Source organism: Triturus cristatus, chromosome 11 (genome assembly GCF_964204655.1).
Source record: "Triturus cristatus chromosome 11, aTriCri1.1, whole genome shotgun sequence".
NCBI classification, from domain to species: domain Eukaryota; kingdom Metazoa; phylum Chordata; class Amphibia; order Caudata; family Salamandridae; genus Triturus; species Triturus cristatus.
Window position 1 is genome coordinate 56,627,833 of NC_140594.1, and position 19,360 is coordinate 56,647,192.

At 45.7% G+C, this 19,360-nt stretch overlaps 1 protein-coding gene across 13 annotated transcripts in view; it reads right to left on the reverse strand.

The window, feature by feature from the left end:
- The window catches only part of GNB1L (G protein subunit beta 1 like), a 502,841-nt gene that overhangs the window by 168,899 nt on the left and 314,582 nt on the right, over nt 1-19,360 (reverse strand). For 10 of the 13 annotated variants that reach the window (XM_085633690.1, XM_085633691.1, XM_085633679.1 and 7 more), the window contains one exon: nt 14,553-14,668. In XM_085633690.1, the coding sequence (XP_085489816.1) occupies nt 14,553-14,668 (116 nt within the window). Of the gene's footprint in view, nt 1-14,552; nt 14,674-19,360 lie in introns of all 13 variants that reach the window. The other 3 variants (XM_085633681.1, XM_085633684.1, XM_085633686.1) reach the window with 1 other exon arrangement.

The window sequence follows — 19,360 nt, forward strand, 5'->3', positions numbered from 1 at the left end:
GGATGGACAGATGTTTCTTCAGCTACTTTCTGAACTCCAGAGTGATGCCGTGAGCCTAATATTCGGGTGGATGTTGCTCCAGATTCCGGGTCCATGCATCAAGATATTGCGCCAGATTCTGGGTCCATACATCAAGATGTTGCGCCAGATTCTGGGTCCATACATCAAGAAGTTGCGCCAGATTCTGGGTCCATACATCAAGATGGTGCTCCAGATTCTGGGTCCATACATCAAGATGTTGCTCCAGATTCTGGGTCCATACATCAAGATGGTGCTCCAGATTATGGTTCCATATATCAAGATGGTGTTCCAGATTCTGGGTCCATACATCAAGGTGGTGCTCCAGATTCTGGGTCCTTGTATCAAGATGGTGCTCTAGATTCTGGGTCCATACATCAAGATGGTGCTCCAGATTATGGGTCCATATATCAAGATGGTGCTCCAGATTCTGGGTCCATACATCAAGATGGTGCTCCAGATTATGGTTCCATATATCAAGATGGTGTTCCAGATTCTGGGTCCATACATCAAGGTGGTGCTCCAGATTCTGGGTCCTTGTATCAAGATGGTGCTCTAGATTCTGGGTCCATACATCAAGATGTTGCGCCAGATTCTGGGTCCATACATCAAGATGGTGCTCCAGATTCTGGGTCCATACATCAAGATGGTGCTCCAGATTATGGGTCCATATATCAAGATGGTGCTCCAGATTCTGGGTCCATACATCAAGATGTTGCTCCAGATTCTGGGTCCATACATCAAGATGGTGCTCCAGATTATGGTTCCATATATCAAGATGGTGTTCCAGATTCTGGGTCCATACATCAAGGTGGTGCTCCAGATTCTGGGTCCTTGTATCAAGATGGTGCTCTAGATTCTGGGTCCATACATCAAGATGTTGCTCCAGATTCTGGGTCCATACATCAAGATGGTGCTCCAGATTATGGTTCCATATATCAAGATGGTGTTCCAGATTCTGGGTCCATACATCAAGGTGGTGCTCCAGATTCTGGGTCCTTGTATCAAGATGGTGCTCTAGATTCTGGGTCCATACATCAAGATGGTGCTCCAGATTATGGGTCCATATATCAAGATGGTGCTCCAGATTCTGGGTCCATACATCAAGATGGTGCTCCAGATTCTGGGTCCATACATCAAGATGGTGTTCCAGATTCTGGGTCCATACATCAAGGTGGTGCTCCAGATTCTGGGTCCTTGTATCAAGATGGTGCTCCAGATTCTGGGTCCATACATCAAGGTGTTGCTCTAGATTCTGGGTTTCTGGGTCCATATATCAAGATGGTGCTCCAGATTCTGGGTCCATACATCAAGGTGTTGCTCTAGATTCTGGGTTTCTGGGTCCATATATCAAGATGGTGCTCCAGATTCTGGGTCCTTGCATCAAGATGGATCGCTTCCAGACTATCTCATCTGGTGCATTTCTTGTTTTTCGCGCCTGGTGTTGTCCACCTCCTTGTATTGAGCTGGTTTCCCGAGATGTTCATTTTCTCAGTCAGGTAGGCTGGAGCACAGCCACCCCTGCCTTGTATACACATTGTGGATTATGTGGTACTGAGGAGAGAGTCGGATGTTCTTCAGGCGATGAGTGTGCCATCAAACCTTGGATGAGACTGGCATTGGCATGAAGGATGCTCTTCAGTGGACCACTGTGAAGTCGGGGATGAGAAAGAGTAGGGCAGGGAGCTGGGAAAGGACAGAACAAGGAAAACAGGTCTGGATATTTATCTGGGACAGAGTTTAACTATACGGAGATATGACAGCTGGTCCTCGTATGTTCTACTGCTCTTGGCCAGTGACAGCAAGACAGCCATGAGACCTAAAGCAAGAAAGGACAAGGGATTGTAGAGGTTAGGCTCCACTAATAATTTATGCAAAGAGCCCAAGGGTTGGAGCAGGACTGTTCATATTGTTTACTGTCTGGGCATAAGCGAGGCTTGTGTATTGCCAGATGCCTGCTTTCTGTAAGACACGGTATGAAAGAGTGATCCGCATTTCCAAACAGACTGAGCAGGGTTGTCAGACACACATATAACAAACACTGCAGTTCACAGCCATCTCTCATTCCTCAGACATCTGCACCCAAACATTAGAACATTCGAAGCAGAACATTGACTTTACTCCATCTTTTAAATGCACCAAACAAGCGTACCGCTTTCTTTCAAATGTAGGTAGGCGTATGGTATTCCCATTACGCAAACACAGCCAAAAGGCAGAGGAGCAGTGTACAGGGCCAAAGACAAGCATACAATCAATGAGCAAAAGCAGAGTTGTGGATGGTTCATGGATTATTTTCTTTAAAGAGGTGAGTCGTCAGCTCTTTCCTAAATTGAAGCAGAGTTGTGGCGGTCCTAATGGATAAGGGGTGCTCCTCCAGACCCTTGGTGCATGGATGGAAAAGTCTTGATGTCTTGTTGATTTCTTTTTCACATTACTTCGTCTGCAGTCTGATGGTCTGCAGTCTGACGGTGTCCTGGATGTGGGACCGCTGAGAACCACCAGAGATGGCCGTGTCTCTGGAAGATAGGGGGGTGCTGTCAAGATGACTTTGTAAATAATGAAGCTGGTTTTGAAGATGGTGCGGGGTGGCAAGAGGAGCCCATGTAGTTGATGTCATCCTATTTCCTCAGGCCCTGGATGAGACGTGCCTTGGCGTGTCGGATGCCCTTGAGGGGTGCCAGTTTGGAGCCTGCGAGGCCATGGAGCAGGGCGTTACCACCGTTCAGATGCAACAGTACATGGGCTTGAACAGCAGTTCTGAAGTCACTCTCTGGAAGAAACAGTTTCACTTTCGTTAGAAGACACAGCTGGCATCAGGCCATCTTTCTATTTTTTTACAATGTGTTCCTTGAGGGTGAGGCTGGCTGAACCAGGTTAGTATTGTTTTTTTGTTTGATGTTCAAGGCAAACAATAGTAATTCTGTCTTAGCTGGGTTGAGCTTCGGTAAGCACTGGACGTTCACATCTGGATGATGTGCCGAGAGCGTTTGAGGCGGATGTCTGACGCAGCGGAGACACGTCGCTTTGACTCATCAATAGGTGATAAATATGCATATGACTTACAATAGGCAAAATAACTGCTCTTTTCACATTTTAATTTGGAATAAATTCTGTTTTTTTAATAGAGCTAAAAATGAAGGTCAGGTGACCTCTTCAAGGCACAAATAAAAACAAAACGTGATCGTAAACCTCCACAATTCCTGTATGTGATCTATAAATGAAAAACATGCACTATAAACCGTCGACTTGCATATATGATGCATCTGGCTAAGTTTTTATCTCACCTATGACTGTGAGAGGGGCTACATAAGGTTGGGAGAGTGCTTTTTTGGATGAACTGACACTGATGCACACTACCAACACTAAGTATTATCACTAATTTTTCTGGGACTTGATCCCTCCGCTCGGGGTTCAAGGGATGGGAAGCTTGGGCGCCCAGCACTCATCGGCTAGTGCTACATAAATGGAGAACTAGGGTGCTTATGGACCATTGTGCATCTGAGTAAGGGCAGCTGAGGGTCACGCTCCGCATCTCGCCACCATGAAACTGCCCCTAGGACCTGGGTCCCACCAATAACTCAGTGAACCTGGCTGCCAGGCCTGCTGCGTTCTTCACTGCTAAGCCTCTTCTCTTGGCTATGAGAGCTGCAAAATGTATGTAACAGACTGTTAAAGCAGCCACTATATCGAAGAAACCAAGTTACTACCCGTCAATGGAGGGTTAAACCGTCTAACTTGGGACAGCAGGCAGGCCACTGAAATGAAAGAAAATAAAACAAGCATTTACAATGCAATAGGTCTCGCATTTACTAGATTTTGAGCTATTGGCATTGTAGATTACAATGCCTTTTATTAATGTGTTGGTTGTTGAAACAAATAAATAAAAGGCATTGCCATTACCAATGCCAATAGCTCAAACTCTAGTAAATGCGAGACCTATTGCATTGTAAGTGCTTGTTATTATCTGGCCCGTCTTTCCTGCTCTCGCGTTTTGAAAGACGTGTAAGGAAATAACACTAGAACGTCTATCTTTGCAACATTCTTGAGAGAGGGGCTGTACCTCGTGAAGCACTGAGAGCCACCGAATGCTGTTTGAATTTTAAGCTTGGACTGCAAGGGGTAAAGGGGCGGGAGTGGGTAAAAAGTAGCGAGCAGTGCTGTATAGGCAGCTAAGACTGCCTGGAGACTGCCAGTAAGGGTAGATAACGATGATGTACAGAGAGCTACGAGTGCCTGTACGGATAGATACCATTTCTGAACCGGGAGCGAAGATTGTCTGGAGAGTGCCTGTAAGAGTAGATTATAGCACTGTACATGGGGCTGAGTACATGGAGAGTGCCTGTACGGGTAGGTTACAACACTGCACATGGAGCTAAGAGTACCCGAAGAGTGCCTGTACGGGTAGATTACAGTACTGTACATGGAGCTCAGTACCCAGAGAGTGTCTGTACGGGTAGGTAACAACACTGCACATGGAGCTAAGAGTACCCGGAGAGTGTCTGTACGGGTAGGTTACAGCATTGTGCATGGAGAGAGCCTGTACGGGTAGGTAACAACACTGCACATGGAGCTAAGAGCACCCGGAGAGTGTATATAACCGTGCATGCAGGGAGAGCTAAGACTGTCTGTAGAGTTCCTGCACGAGCAGATAACAGTACTGTCCATGGAGCTAAGGTTGCTTGGACAGTGCATGTACAGTTCGCTAAGACTGCCTGTAGAGTGTCTGTACTGGTAGATAACATTATAGTACAGGGACGCATTATTGCTTGGAGTGTGCCTGTAAAGACAGATAACCATACTGTGCAGTTCGCTGAGAGTGCCTGTACGGGTAGATAACAGTGTTGTATGTACAGGGAGGTACGATTGCTTGGAGGGAAACGAGTGGTGCACACGCGCGCCATATACTTTCAATTATCGCGCCCTTGTCTGGGCACGATAATTGAAACCATATGGCAAGAAATGCGCGTAATAGACACCAATAGGCCTGGGGCGGAGCTATGCGCCCGTCTCTGGCCTATTGTGTGCTATTAAAAAAAAAAAAACACACAGGGAAAGGCCAATAGCAGGCCACAAAAGTAAAAACACACGCACAAGTGTGTGCAATTCCAGGGTTCATTTCTGAATCCCGGACAAAAGGACTCTCGCCTGCGCGAGCACTGCTGCGCTGTGCAACGCAGGGCACGAGCCCTAAAAGGGAAAATGATCCAGCCCAGTTCACTTAAAAGCAAGTATTTGGATAGAGCAACAAAAAAAACAAATCAGCGGAGTTCACTCAAATGCAAGGAGTGTAAAGTAACAAAATGCACATGCGCAGTTCTCGCAAATGGTAAGCGTTAGAAGGATAAAAACAAACCACTACATTTCAACCATGAGCACACAATTGTGAGGAGCATAGTCTCTATCACGCAATTCACTCAAAAGCAAGCAGCAGAAAGCAACAAAATGAGCGTGCGCAGTTCACTCAAATGCACGAAATTAGAAGAAACAAGCATTGGCAAAACCAATATGTTTCACCTATGCAAGATCTATTCGCTTTCTGAATGTTTTCCTAAACGTTGCCCAGCAGCAAAGGGCTGCTGGGCAACATGGCTTAAATTAAGATTAAAAAGAGGATTCTGACTATGAGGTGGCCAGTGTTGACCACGTCAAAGAGCTAATTTTTTTTGTCATGTTGCACAGCTGCAACACAAGTGACAGCGAGGATGAAGCAACCAAGGGAGGGGCTGGAGAGAGAGATTGGTGCAGGAGCCAGACAGTGGGAGGACGGAGCGAGGTGGGAGGGAAGACTAAGGACTGCAGAAACATGCACAACAGTACATGGAAAACAGTAAGCAATAAAACAAGCATTTGCAATGCAATAGGTCTTGCATTCACACGATTTTAAGTTATTGGCATTGTAAATGACAATGCCTTCTATTTATGTTTTGGGTTTTAAAACAAATACAAGGCATTGTTATTTCCAATACTAATAGCTTAAAATCGTCTGGTTTGATAACTGCATTGAGGCCAGTGGACACCTGTACCTAGCACTGGGACACCTCTAATGAGGTATGTTTTGGGTTTTAAAACATAAATACAAGGCATTGTTATTTCCAATGCTAATAGCTTAAAATCGTCCGGTTTGATAACTGCATTGAGGCCGGTGGACACCTGTACCTAGCGCTAGCCCTCAACTGTGCAGGCAGGGAAAAAGGGATTGGAAGCTAAACTATTTTCAGGAGAAGTGGGTTCAACGAGGGGCGATATTTGTACATACTTTGCTGTGCCACCCTTAAGTTTTGTAAGGGCAATGGCCAATTGACAGCTCTACCTACTTGACATAAGTGTGTTTAATTTGCATATCACAAAGTTTATTGGGTTTATTTTTAACCATTTACATTTAAGCATGTTTAACCAACCACAATTTTACTTCAGGGGTCGGACTTTATCACACCTGGTAATCACCCGTCCAATAAAATCCCCCAAAATTACTTGTAATGCGACCCCCCATGCAAACAGGTGTTTGAGCTAGATAAACTGACTGGGCCACTCACATAAGGCCCCTGTGGAGTTGTGTAGGGAGGAAGTGATTGCTACATTTGTATCTAATACACCCCAAATACAGTGAGAATAACAGACTTGCAGGCCTTCTTCCTGGGATTCTTAGAAAATAACTTTGGCTCATCTACACTTAATCTACAACTATTAACATAAAAGGGTCTGAGGAAAACGTGATCATGGGAATTCTGGCAACGGGCAGAAAGTTATTCCTCAGTAAAATTAGTGACTCTGGATACACGAAGAAACCCTTTTCAGCACTTTGTTGCCTCTCCACCCCCTGGGTATTAATTAACACTTATGTCAACAGGGATGGACAACTCCAAATATGAAGCAGCATCAGTGACTTACCTTCCCTGCTGCTCTACACCATTAGGAGTCGTCGAGGGAGCCAAGGGCTGGGAACGGAAAAAGTGGGGGTATACGGATGTATGCAGTCTGTCCTTCATGTTAAGAGTCAGGGTAGCAAAGAGATATAACGACGAGACAAGAGAACGAGAATGCAAGTTGGTGCAGAGGTCTCAAAAAGATAAGAACACGAGAGAACAGTAAGCCCCAGTTGGGAAGAACTCACAGCATGCGGAAACCGTAATCCTCCGACGGGGTTCGGGCTTCAGCAAGAAGATCGGGCATAAGAGAGAACTCAAAGGCAGATAGGACAGCAACTGGAACCATGAGGGAAGCAGGTCTCCATAATGTAGCAGTTGCAGATCAATTGACATTCGGCAAAAAATAATGGCTCAGAACTATTACTCTCGGTATGGGTATACTCTTTTGCATGTGATAGCAAGGATCATGAGAACTCAACAGGCCCTAAATATAGGTTACGGAACGGAATGGGGGGCAGAAAGGCCTGTTCCTCGGTCTGTGGGAAGGTGGTCAGTCTGCCCCTCTGAAAGGAACCCCCTCTCCTAGGTGCGACCCTTTGTGGTAGGGGGGGGGTCAAACCGGGAGGGGGCGATATGCCCCAATAAAGGCACTATGGAAGGGGGCGTCTCTCAACCGCTAGAAAGAGGAGGATGCAAATGCTCACATGTGAGACAATAGTTGCTTTTCGGCGGAGGGTCAGGCACCGGGAGTACGCTATGGTGGGAACGTGGACCCTTCCTTTATGTGAAAGAGAGGCTATGACGAGGGTGCGCTGACGCTGGGGTCTTTGCGGATGGATTTTTTACCAATGGAGACCCTAGTTTATGGAGGGACTAAGCAACCATATATAACCATATATATATATTTTATTTTCTGTATTTTCCGGTTTGGCTATCCGCATATTGCACAGTTCCAAGATGGCAGCCTCCTGTTACGATATTTTAAGGAGACCAGTTTAACTCTGGCTTTCTTACATTGTGTCATTTGGAGGTATTCGCCCCTCCACGCTAATTAGAAACAGATGGCCCCCTAAAGATAAGGAATTGCTTCACGACAGCCGTGAAGCAGACGACCCAGTCCGGATGGGCCCTCCAAAAGAGAGAAAGGGCAGTGACCAAAAAGCATCCTTTTCAATGGGAAGCCATCGCTTAGCATAAACGCTGAAGGGGCCCAATGAAAATGATGGGCGGGGCTTCAAGTCCCGTTCTAAAATCTCCTCTCTCACAATATGTCTCGCCGAGCGAGCAGCGCATGCAAGCTGCAACGCTAGGCAAGACCTAAAAAACTAACGGCAGGAGACCCCGGCCAGTGGAAGGACACTGACCACAGACAGGAAGCTGTACCTGGTCCATGCTCCATGGCAGGGACAATCCTAGAAGCACATGAGGGAAGCAGGTGGTGTTGACCAATAAGAAGCAAGGAAACAAGAGTGACATCGATGCCATTCAGTGGTAACTAACGGCAAGTAATGAACCGGCTCCAAGCCATATTTATGCATTTTTTTGTTGCTTACAAAAGATTTTTCCGACAGCGCATGCGCTGTCTCAGGTGAGACCTGAAAACGGAACTGCTACAGTTCAACCATAAGCAAGGAGTAATGTGAGCCGACACAGTTCCCTAAAATGCAAGCACTGCTGATGATTAAATTAACCAGCACCATTCATTCAAATATAAGCAGCGGAAAGGACTAAATTAACCAGCACCGTTCACTCAAATGCAAACACTGGTAAGGACTAAATTAACTAGCACTGCTGATTCAAATGCAAGCAGCGGTAATGATAAAAGATAACTGGCACGGTTTACTGAAATTCAAGCAGTAGTAAGGAGTTAATTAAGCAGCACCGTTCAATCAAATGCAAGTAGGGGTAGGGAGTCTATTAACAAGCACTGTTCACTCAAATGCAAGTCGTGGTGCGTAATAAAATAAGCCGCGCGGTTCACTCACATCTACACAGTTGTGATGAACTAAGAGAGCCTACACACTTAACACACATACAAGCAGTTGGAAGAAGGAACATGAGCCAGTATAATTGACCGATGCACAACTGGGTTTACTCACTCCTAGATGCACAACTGGATACATTTATGCAGAGGAGCACAACTCACTCATGCACAGGAGCACAACTGGATTCACTCATGCAGAGGAGCACAAATGGATTCACAGATGCACAACCGGGTTCACTCATGCTCCATGCACATCTGGGTTCACTTGTGCCTAGATGCACATCTCGGTTCAGTCATGCACAAACGCAAAACTGTATTCACTAGTACACAGACGCACAACTGGATTCACTTAGACACATCTGGTTTACTCCTGCACCAATGTAAATCTGGGTTCACTCATACATGGGTGCACATCTGGGTTCACTTATGCACAGATGCACAACTGGATTCACTCATACACAGACGTGCAACTGGATTTACTTACGCACACTCCGGCACAGATGCACATCTAGGTTCACTCATTCACAAATGTGCAACTGGGTTCACGTATGTACCGATGCATATCAGGGTTCACTCATGCACAGATGTGCATCTGGGTTCACGTATGCGCATCTGGGTTCACAAATGCAGAGATGCACATCTGGGTTCACGCATGCAGAGATGCGCACCTGGGTTCACGCATGCAGAGAATGCACATCTGGGTTCACGCATGCACAGGTGCACATCTGGGTTCACTCAGGCACGGGTGCACATCGGGGTTCACTCAGGCACGGGTGCACATCGGGGTTCACTCAGGCACGGGTGCACATCGGGGTTCACTCAGGCACGGGTGCACATAGGGGTTCACTCAGGCACGGGTGCACATCGGGGTTCACTCATGCATGGGTGCACATCTGGGTACACATGCACAGATGTACAACTGGATTCACTCATGTACAGATGAACAACTGGATTCACTCGTACACAGACACGCCACTGGATTCACTTATGCACACTCCTGCACATCTTGGTTCACTCATGCATAGGTGCACATCTAGGTTCACTCATGCACAAATATGCAACTGGGTTCACAGATGCACATCTGGGTTCACGCATGCACAGGTGCGCATCTCGGTTCACGCATGCACAGATGGTCATCTGGGTTCATGCATGCACAGATGGTCATCTGGGTTCACGCATACACAGATGCGAATCTGGGTTCACGCATGCACAGAAGCGAATCTGGGTTTACGCATTCACAGATGTGTATTTGGGTTCACTCATGCACAACTGGGTTCACTCATGCACAACTGGATTCACCAATGCACAATTGGGTTTACTCCTGCACAGATGCACATCAGGGTTCACTCATGCACAGATGCATATCTACGTTCACTCATGCACAAATGCGCTACTGGGTTCACACACGTACATATGTGCATCTGGGTTCACGCATGCACAGATGCGCATCTGGGTTCAGGCACGCACAGATGCGCATCTGGGTTCAGGCACGCACAGATGCGCATCTGGGTTCATGCATGCACAGATGCGTACCTAGGTTCATGCATGCACGGATGCGCATCTGGGTTCACGCATGCACAGATGCACAGTCTGGGGTCACGCATGCACAGATGCGCACCTGAGTTCACGCATGCACAGATGCACACCTGGGTTCATGCATGCACAGATGCGCATCTGGGTTCAGGCATGCACAGATGCAGTCTGAGGTCACTGATGTGCACCTGGGTTCATGCATGCCCAGGTGCACATCTGGGTTCACTCATGCATAGGTGCACATCTGGGTTTACTCATGCCTAGGTGCACATCTGGGTTCACTCATGCCTAGGTGCACATCTGGGTTTGCTCATGCACAGATGTACAACTGGATTCACTCACGCACAGATGCACAACTGGATCCACTTGTACACAGACGTGCAACGGAATTCACTTATGCACACTCCTGCACTGATGCACATCTAGTTTCACTCATGCACAGATGCGCATTTGGGTTCACGCATGCACAGATGTATAACTGGACTCACTCATGTACTGATGCACAACTGGATTCATTTGTACACAGACGCATAACTGGATTCAGTTATGCACAACTGGGTTTACTCCTGCACAGACGCAAATCAGGGTCCACCAATGCACAGATGCACATCTACGGTCACTCATGCACAGATGTGCAACTGGGTTCACGCATGCACAGATGTGCATCTGGGTTCACTCATGCACAGATGTGGATATGGGTTTACATATGCAAAGATGCACATCTGGGTTCACACATGCACATATGCGCATCTTGGCTCACGCATGCACAGATGCGCAACTGGGTTCACGCATGCACAGATGCGCAACTGGGTTCACGCATGCACAGATGCGCAACTGGGTTCACGCATGCACAGACAACGCACAACTGGATTCATTTGTACACTGACGCACAACTGGATTCAGTCATGCACAACTGGGTTTACTCCTGCACAGATGCAAATCAGGGTCCACAGATGCACATCTACGGCCACTCATGCACAGATGTGCAACTGGGTTCATGCATAGATGCACAACTGGGTTCACTTATGCACAGATGTGGATATGGGTTTACGTATACAAAGATGCACATCTGGGTTCACACATGCACAGATGCACAACTGGGTTTACGCATGCACAGAAGCGCATCTGGGTTCATACATGCACTTCTGGGTTCACTAATGCACAATGCACAACTGTGTTTACTCATGCACAACTTGGTTCATTCAGGCACAACTGGGTTCACTCATCCACAGATGTGCATCTGGGTTCACTCATGCATTATGTACAACTGTGTTCACTCATGCACAACTGGGTTCATTTATGCACAACTGGGTTTACTCCTGCACAAATGTGCAACTGGGTTCACAGATGCGCATCTGTGCATATGTGAACCCAGATGCACATCTGGGTTCATGCATGCACTGATGCACATCTGGGGTCACGCATGCACAGATGCGCACCTGGGTTTACGTATGCACAGATGCGCACCTGGGTTTACGTATGCACAGGTGCGCACCTGGGTTCATGCATGCACATTTGCGCATCAGTGTTCACGCATGCACAGTTGCACACCTTTGTTCATGCATGCCCATCTGGGTTCACTCAAGCACAGGTGCACATCTGGGTTCCCTCATGCACAGGTGCACATCTGGGTTCACGCAAAGGTGCACATCTGGGTTTACTAATGCATAGGTGCATATCTGGGTTCACTCACCTATATGTAAACTGGATTCACTCATTTACAGATGCACAACTGGATTCAGTCGTACACAGATGCGCAACTGTATTCACTTATGCACCCTCCTGCACAGATGCACATCAGGGTTCACTTATGCACAGATGCACATCAGGGTTCACTTATGCACAGATGTGAACTGGGTTCACACATGCACAGATATGCATCTGAGTTCACTCATGCACAGATGTGTATCTGGGTACATGCATGCACAGATGCACAACTGGGTTCACTCTAATGCACAGATGTGAATATGGGTTTACACATGCAAAGATGCACATCTGGGTTCACACATGCACATCTGGGTTCACTCATGTACAGATGCACAACTGGATTCAAGCATGCACAGATGCGCATCTGGTTCATGCATGCGCTTCTGGGTTCAATCATGCATGGATGCACATCTGGGTTCACTCATGCACAATGGTGTTCCCTCATGCACAACAGAGTTCACTCATGCACAACTGGGTTCACTCATCCATAGATGCGCATCCCACCTTCCCATAGGGCATCTTTCCAAGGGCTTTTGATTTCAAGCAAGGATGGTGCAAGTATTTCCATCACTCTAGGCAAAGTGGCTTTTTTGCCACTACCCTCACGTGGTAAAGATAAGTGAGATGCTTTTGAGAGCAAACCAGGACCAACACTACTTTGCTGCATCTGTCAAAAGCCTCTTATGCATCCATTTCAAGACCTAGGACCCAAGCACTCAAAGGTCCCATACAGAGGTTCTGCTTTTGTGGTCGTTTGGACGTTCATTTATAGACTCTGGTGACAACTCGTCTAGCACCTTCCCACATAGTGGGGCTGATGTACAGAGTGTTTCAGTGGTCGCCAACCCTCAGACTCTGCAAATCCAGGGGTTTGAGAACGCTAAAACACTTTTTGTAATGCACTAAACCCAGTTAACGATTCAGAAAAGGTTTTACAACTCGTTAAATAGGTTTCGAAAATATTAAGGAACCGCTACTTGGAAGAGTAATGTTTAAGGCGTCCCTTCCGAGTACCGGATCATTACAGTTTATAACAAAATCCAGTCTCAAAACATTAATATTTTACAACTAATTCAAAACTGGTGGTAATTCATTTGCAAATGGGATGGAGTCCCCAGGGCACCCCTTACCCTTTGAGAATGTTGACAAAAACTTTTAGAAAAAAGTTTAATTTTCCATTTTTTTTACACGCATTCCGTTTTCCATTTAGGAAACAGGCTGAAAATTGCTTTATTTAATAGAAGTCACAAACATGGTGGTCTGTTCACCCCAGCAGGCCACCATGCCGGTGCCCCTAGCCAATCATAGTGGCTTTCAATATACGACCTACCTCATGCATGTTAATGAGGGAGGTCGAACTGAGGCCCACTAAGATTCAGACTTTTGTGAACCAACCAGGGGCGGCTCCTCCGTTAGGGCGGAGGAGCATCGCCCCACTTAAATAACCCCAAAGAGATGAAAAATAAAAAGGTAATTCATTACCATTTTATTTTTCATCCGCCCGTCCTGAATGAAGCGTCAGGATAGGGGCGGGGCCACTGCTGAATGACAGCAGCAGGGAGGAGGGTGGGCTGATTGTGCACTTTTCAAGGTGCGCGTGTCCCTTGGCCAGCTATCTTGCGATGGCCAGCCACACACGTGCACCTTAAAGCCTCTAACCCAGCTGTCTTAACCCCTTCCACGCGGGGTAATTTCCCCACGGTGTGGGGGGGGGGGGGGGGGGGCCACGGCGCCGCTGTGCTCGTGACGAGCTGAGCTCGTCATGACTCACCGTGGAGCTGTGCTCATGACGAGCTGGGCTCGTCACGGCCCTGCCCACTGATACATTCTCCCGCACAGGCGGGGAATTCATCGCACGTGGGCGGGCCGCGGCCGTTATGACGAGCTCAGCTCGTCATGAGCACAGCTCCACTGTGACTCATGACGAGCTGAGCTCGTCATGAGTAAGTGCCGGGCTCCTGTGTGTTCTGGAGCGGCGAGTGAGGCCACTCCCTCCAATCAGGGGGTTCCTCTCACATGAGAGCAACGCCAGCATTGGTGCCCGCACTGCATCCAGTTCCTGAGAAGAGTTCCAGAGCGGAGGACGGAGAATGTCGGATCAGGTAAGGTTTTAAAATATAATATTTAGTATGTGCGCCCGCGCACCCGTTGATGCCCGCCGCCACTGAAACCAACTTACTAATAGGTCGGTCTGTAAAATTCCTTTCCATTTGCAAAAAGTCGGTGCACAATTTATGATCAATTTTTGCAAATGAGAATTCATATATCAGGCCCAATAGGTTTCCTTTGCTGGTTTTTATTTCAACAGATAATTTAGTATCTTCGTGCACACAAAATGCAGAGTAAGTTTAATGCTATCAAAATCTGCAGACAGCTTTTATTTACTCACATAACAGCAAAGCCTCCTCCGGAATCACCAGGATGTTCACCGATGCATTACTCACCCAGAAAACAGAACGGGTGTTCCCTGCGCCTGGTCTCCGCAGTAAAAGTGCAAAGAGTTGATCTCAGCCCGGGCGCCTCGAAGGATGAACTTCGGGTCAGGAGGCAGCAGCGCCATCTGCGCTGGAATAAATGGAAAAGTATTAAGAGAGTTTGTGTACAATCGGTGTTACTGGTGATAGTGACACATGCAGTGATTTATGAAACTGAGCATTATATTCCATTCCTTGAAGTTTAAACCGCGATATCAAGAAAGTTTTCAAGACATTAAGTAAACTTAACACACACTTTGGGACTTGTTCACAAAAAACATCGTATTTTGGGGAGTTCCATTCGCGCCTCAAGAAACTCACTTTTTTATGGTATTCATCAGTCGTAGATTTCAGACATACCACTAGGAAAGTCGTGTGACTTTTTTCAGACAGTCATATTTCCATCATTGCAGAAATGTACATATCTTATAATTCCGCGTTGGGGCAAGGCTGCCCCCCTTAAAAAATGCATTTTCTGATTTGGGAGAAACACATCCCCCCTACAAAGCCACGACTTTGGGGGTGTTCCAGTTCCCTTCCCAGCCTTGAAATGGACTTAACTCTTTCCTTGCTTAGCGTAAATCTCTGATGTTTTCCAAGGTAAGAAAGGGTTGAAGGGACGTTTGTTAAAGCTCACGAACTAAAACGTATTGTCAATAGTGACACATTTTGAAGGTAAAGAAGGGTTGCATCACCCACTCCACATCTATTGCATGGGGTTTAACATTGTATAGTATTAAATTAATATAATTCTATTGCAAGCGCATAAATGGATTTAAGACTGCTAGGTCGCCTTTTGTAAATGCATAAAAGTCGCAAATCCAGTTGTTCTCAATCGTACCTTTAAAAAAGGGAAACGCTTTGCAACTCATGTCCTTTGTTTTTAGGCCTCGCCCATCAGCCATCGCAAGCTGTCTGCTGGCAACAGGACCTCTTAGTAGCTTCCAGGGACTTACAGCCGCCTATAGCTTACCTGTCGGTGGCTTCATTGTCACTCTCATTTGTTTGGTTTTTATTTATTAGCTGGTGTGGACTTTACTCCCTCCCCTTTTTTTTGTCCTTGTGTCCTTCCGCTGGTCAATTTTGAAGCACTATTTTTTTATTTTCTGCTAAGTACTCCGTAAAAGTGCATGTGTTTTCCAGCTGTCTCCCTTGTACACTGCTTCCCCCCAACTCCACTGCGCTTAATGTGTAATTCTTTTCCAGCGCCCTCCGTGTTGCGCTCACCCTCATGAGATTTTTCACTATTGTTGCTTTCTCGTCCAGAAGCTCCCTCAAAAGTTCTGTATTCGTTTGCCAGCCGTTGTGCTGTCCCCCGCAATACACTTTCCTCGCTCTCTCCTGTGTTGCATTCCCCCTACTGTCCATATTGCTTTTTCCATCTGCGCTTTCAGTGTGGTTCCCCCACATCTCAAAAAAAAAAAAAAAAATGCTTTTGCGCTTCTTTTTGAAAACTGCCTTATTTATCAAATCGACTTGGATTGGTAAATAGGGAAAACAAAGCACAATTGTAGTTTTTTCGGCTCATGAACGCATGTTGGGCGCACCTAGAAAGTGACGCAGGCGTCTGTATCATAGCGACTTTGTTGTGTTTTGTTTACTTTTTAGCCAACCTCTACAGCATCAGGGATGCTATACAGCATCACAAAAAAAAAACACTGGCACAGCTAAAAGATCTCAAATGTGAGACCTATTGACTTTGCCAATGCTGGTTTCAGATGCAACCGGAATACATATACTTTGGGAAATGGAATGCAGCAGGAAAAGGAATAATATACAGTTGCTGAGACTGAACACAGTACCATCAAGACAGAGAACACGACAGGAAGGTACAGGAAGTACATAGACACCGAGACAGGTAAGGACAGGTATGCATTGACAGGCTGACATGAACATGGATACCAGAACAGGAAGGCACGGATAGGCTGACAATAGGGAGACGAGAGTTTGGCATCATAAAAAACATTGCCAATAATCCCAAAATATCATGTCAAAAAGCAGACAAGGGAGGAGCACTAGTCATATTGAACACGGCTGATTAGAAGAAGAACTGAATAAACATCTTTCAGACGAAACAACATACATCAAACTAGATACAAATCCTACAGAAGCGTTTTACATGACACTAAAGGATTTCATAAACCAGGCCTATGACAAAGGAGTGATCAATGACAGAACAAAAAGATTCTTAATACAAGAACATCCCAAGAGCCCAACCATCAGTATGGTACCAAAAATTCACAATGACCCCATCCATCCACCGTTCAGACCCGTAGTGTCTACAAAAGGCAGCATCCATGAACCAATTGAACAATTCATTGATCGATATTTGCAACCAATGGTTTGCAAAATGCAAACATTTGTAAAGGATACCACGGATTTTCTCAATAAATTACAAAGCATAGCAATTAACGCAGATGAAACTATCTTCATGTGTACAATAGATGTCAAGTCATTATATACCTCAATAACCCACAAAACAGGAATAGAAGCAGTCGAACATGCACTTCTACATACAGATCTGAACCTGGATACACAAGTCTTCATAATGGAACTATTACAATTCACGTTGTTCCAAAGTTATTTCAAATGGAAGAATCAGTGGTTCTTAAAAATGACAGGCACTTCCATGGGCAATTGCGCCGCGCCGGTTTACGCCAATTTGTTTATGAATAAATTTGAGCAAGACAACATCTTAACTCAAAACCCATGGAATACACATTGTAAATTATTCCTACGCTACATAGACGACATGTTCGTCCTATGGAATGGTTCAGAATCCACATTAACTGCAGCATTGGATAAACTCAACAACATAAACGAGAGAATACAGTTCATATACGATATACAAAAAGCGAAAATCACATTCCTGGATGTTCAAATAACCCTCATCGAAAATAGATTTGAGACAGATATCTACAGGAAACCAACTGACCGCAACAACACTACATTATGCTAGTTTCCATCAAGAGGCATTGAAACACCATTTACCGTATTCACAAATGTTGCGGATAAAGTGAATTGTATTCAAACCACAAAAAGCTACAATACGAATCCATGAAATGTCTGAACGCTTCAAACAAAGAGGTTACCCAAATAAAATACTAGATGAAGCCAAACAAAGATGCCAACTCAAAAACAGAAGCGAACTACTACAAAAATCACCACAAACCAAAATGAATCGTACAGTGATGGTGTCTAAATACTCCACGGCAAGTCAAATAATTAAACGTATCATAAAACAACATTGGCCAATGTTAACATTAGAACCAGACTTCAATAATCTGTTTAAGGAGTTACCTACCTTTGCATACACCAGAAATAAAAAACTTGGGGGAAATGCTTAAACACACCATCAAAGAGGACAATAGTATTCATGAAGGAACCATGGCCTGTCACAACTGTAACAACTGCAATAATATAATAACTGGCGCAGTTATCACACACCCAAGAAAAGGTCATAACATCAAACTAGCGGTCACAGCAACTTTTGACACTAAGAACATAGTGTATTTACTTAAATGCCCGTGTGGAAAAGTTTACGTTGGCAAAACCGAGCGGAAAATCAAAATCCGACTCAACGAACATGAATCCAACATACGCACCAAGAACCCCAAATCAGTTGTGGCCAATCACTACAACCAAAACAATCATACCATCCGCCAACTTAAATTCTTGATCCTGGAAGTAGTAGCGAAAAAAGAAGGTCGTGATAACAGAAAATATCTCCTTCAGCGAGAAAACTACTGGATAAAAATACTGGACAGCATACATCCATTTGGAATGAATGAACGCATAGAACTGGCATGTGATCTATAAAAGAACTGCACCATTTTCTATAGCACAGCCATTATGAACCAATAGTATAGTTTATATAACCGGTCTCCGCATTAGTTTATGTTTATTATCATTAATTATCTTTTATTTAGTTTTCTTGATTTTGATTAGACTCATACACCAGGTCACATCCACATCACATGAATATTAGATTCTAAAAACACATTCAAAGATGGCTACCACGCACGCACAGAATGAGTCCCTTTTCCATTACCATAAATTGGTGTTCTAAATAAATCGTCAAAAAAAGAAGAGGGGGACCAGGAGCTAGTTATGGTCCAATGTCCGTGCTCCACTCATGACAGTTAAATCAATGAGGACATTGTTCCCTGTTGGCGGTGAAACAAAAATAACGATCACCTGCTCAACATAGGTAGAGATAGAAGAAAGAGTGTAAAGGGTGGGGGGGGGGAGAGAGGAGGAGAGGGGGGTAGAGGGGAGATGAAAAGAGGCAGAGAGAAATTTCCCCGGTCTCAAGGATCCAATCCCGAAGGGGAGGACTCTATGTAGCCTCTCGTTAGCCCTCACACACCCCGAGGGATGTCTTGCTTCATCATTGGGCTTGTTGTTGCTCCTCGTCGGGCCGGCGCTGCAATGCCCGACGGTCCCCCAAAGGGTCTCTTTATCGGAGGTGTTTTAAAGAGAAAAGCCGTAAGGTGAATGCGGGTATGTGGGCTAAAAAGCAGTGAGGTGGATCCGAGAGGTAGGTGGTTGCGTGCGTGCAAGGTGTGTGAAATAAAAATGCCTAGGGGTGTCCAAAAAGGGAACTTTAATATTATGGAGCCTCTGGCAAAGTAAAAAGACCAAAAGGTCACGGGGTCACTAATCAGCGCAAGGTGCTAATGTGACTTTAGTAAAAGGTCGACATGTTTCACTCCTAAAAATGCCCGAGCGGGTCGGGGGCCGGCTCAGTCAGCACCTACCCTCTGCCAGCCGCTGGC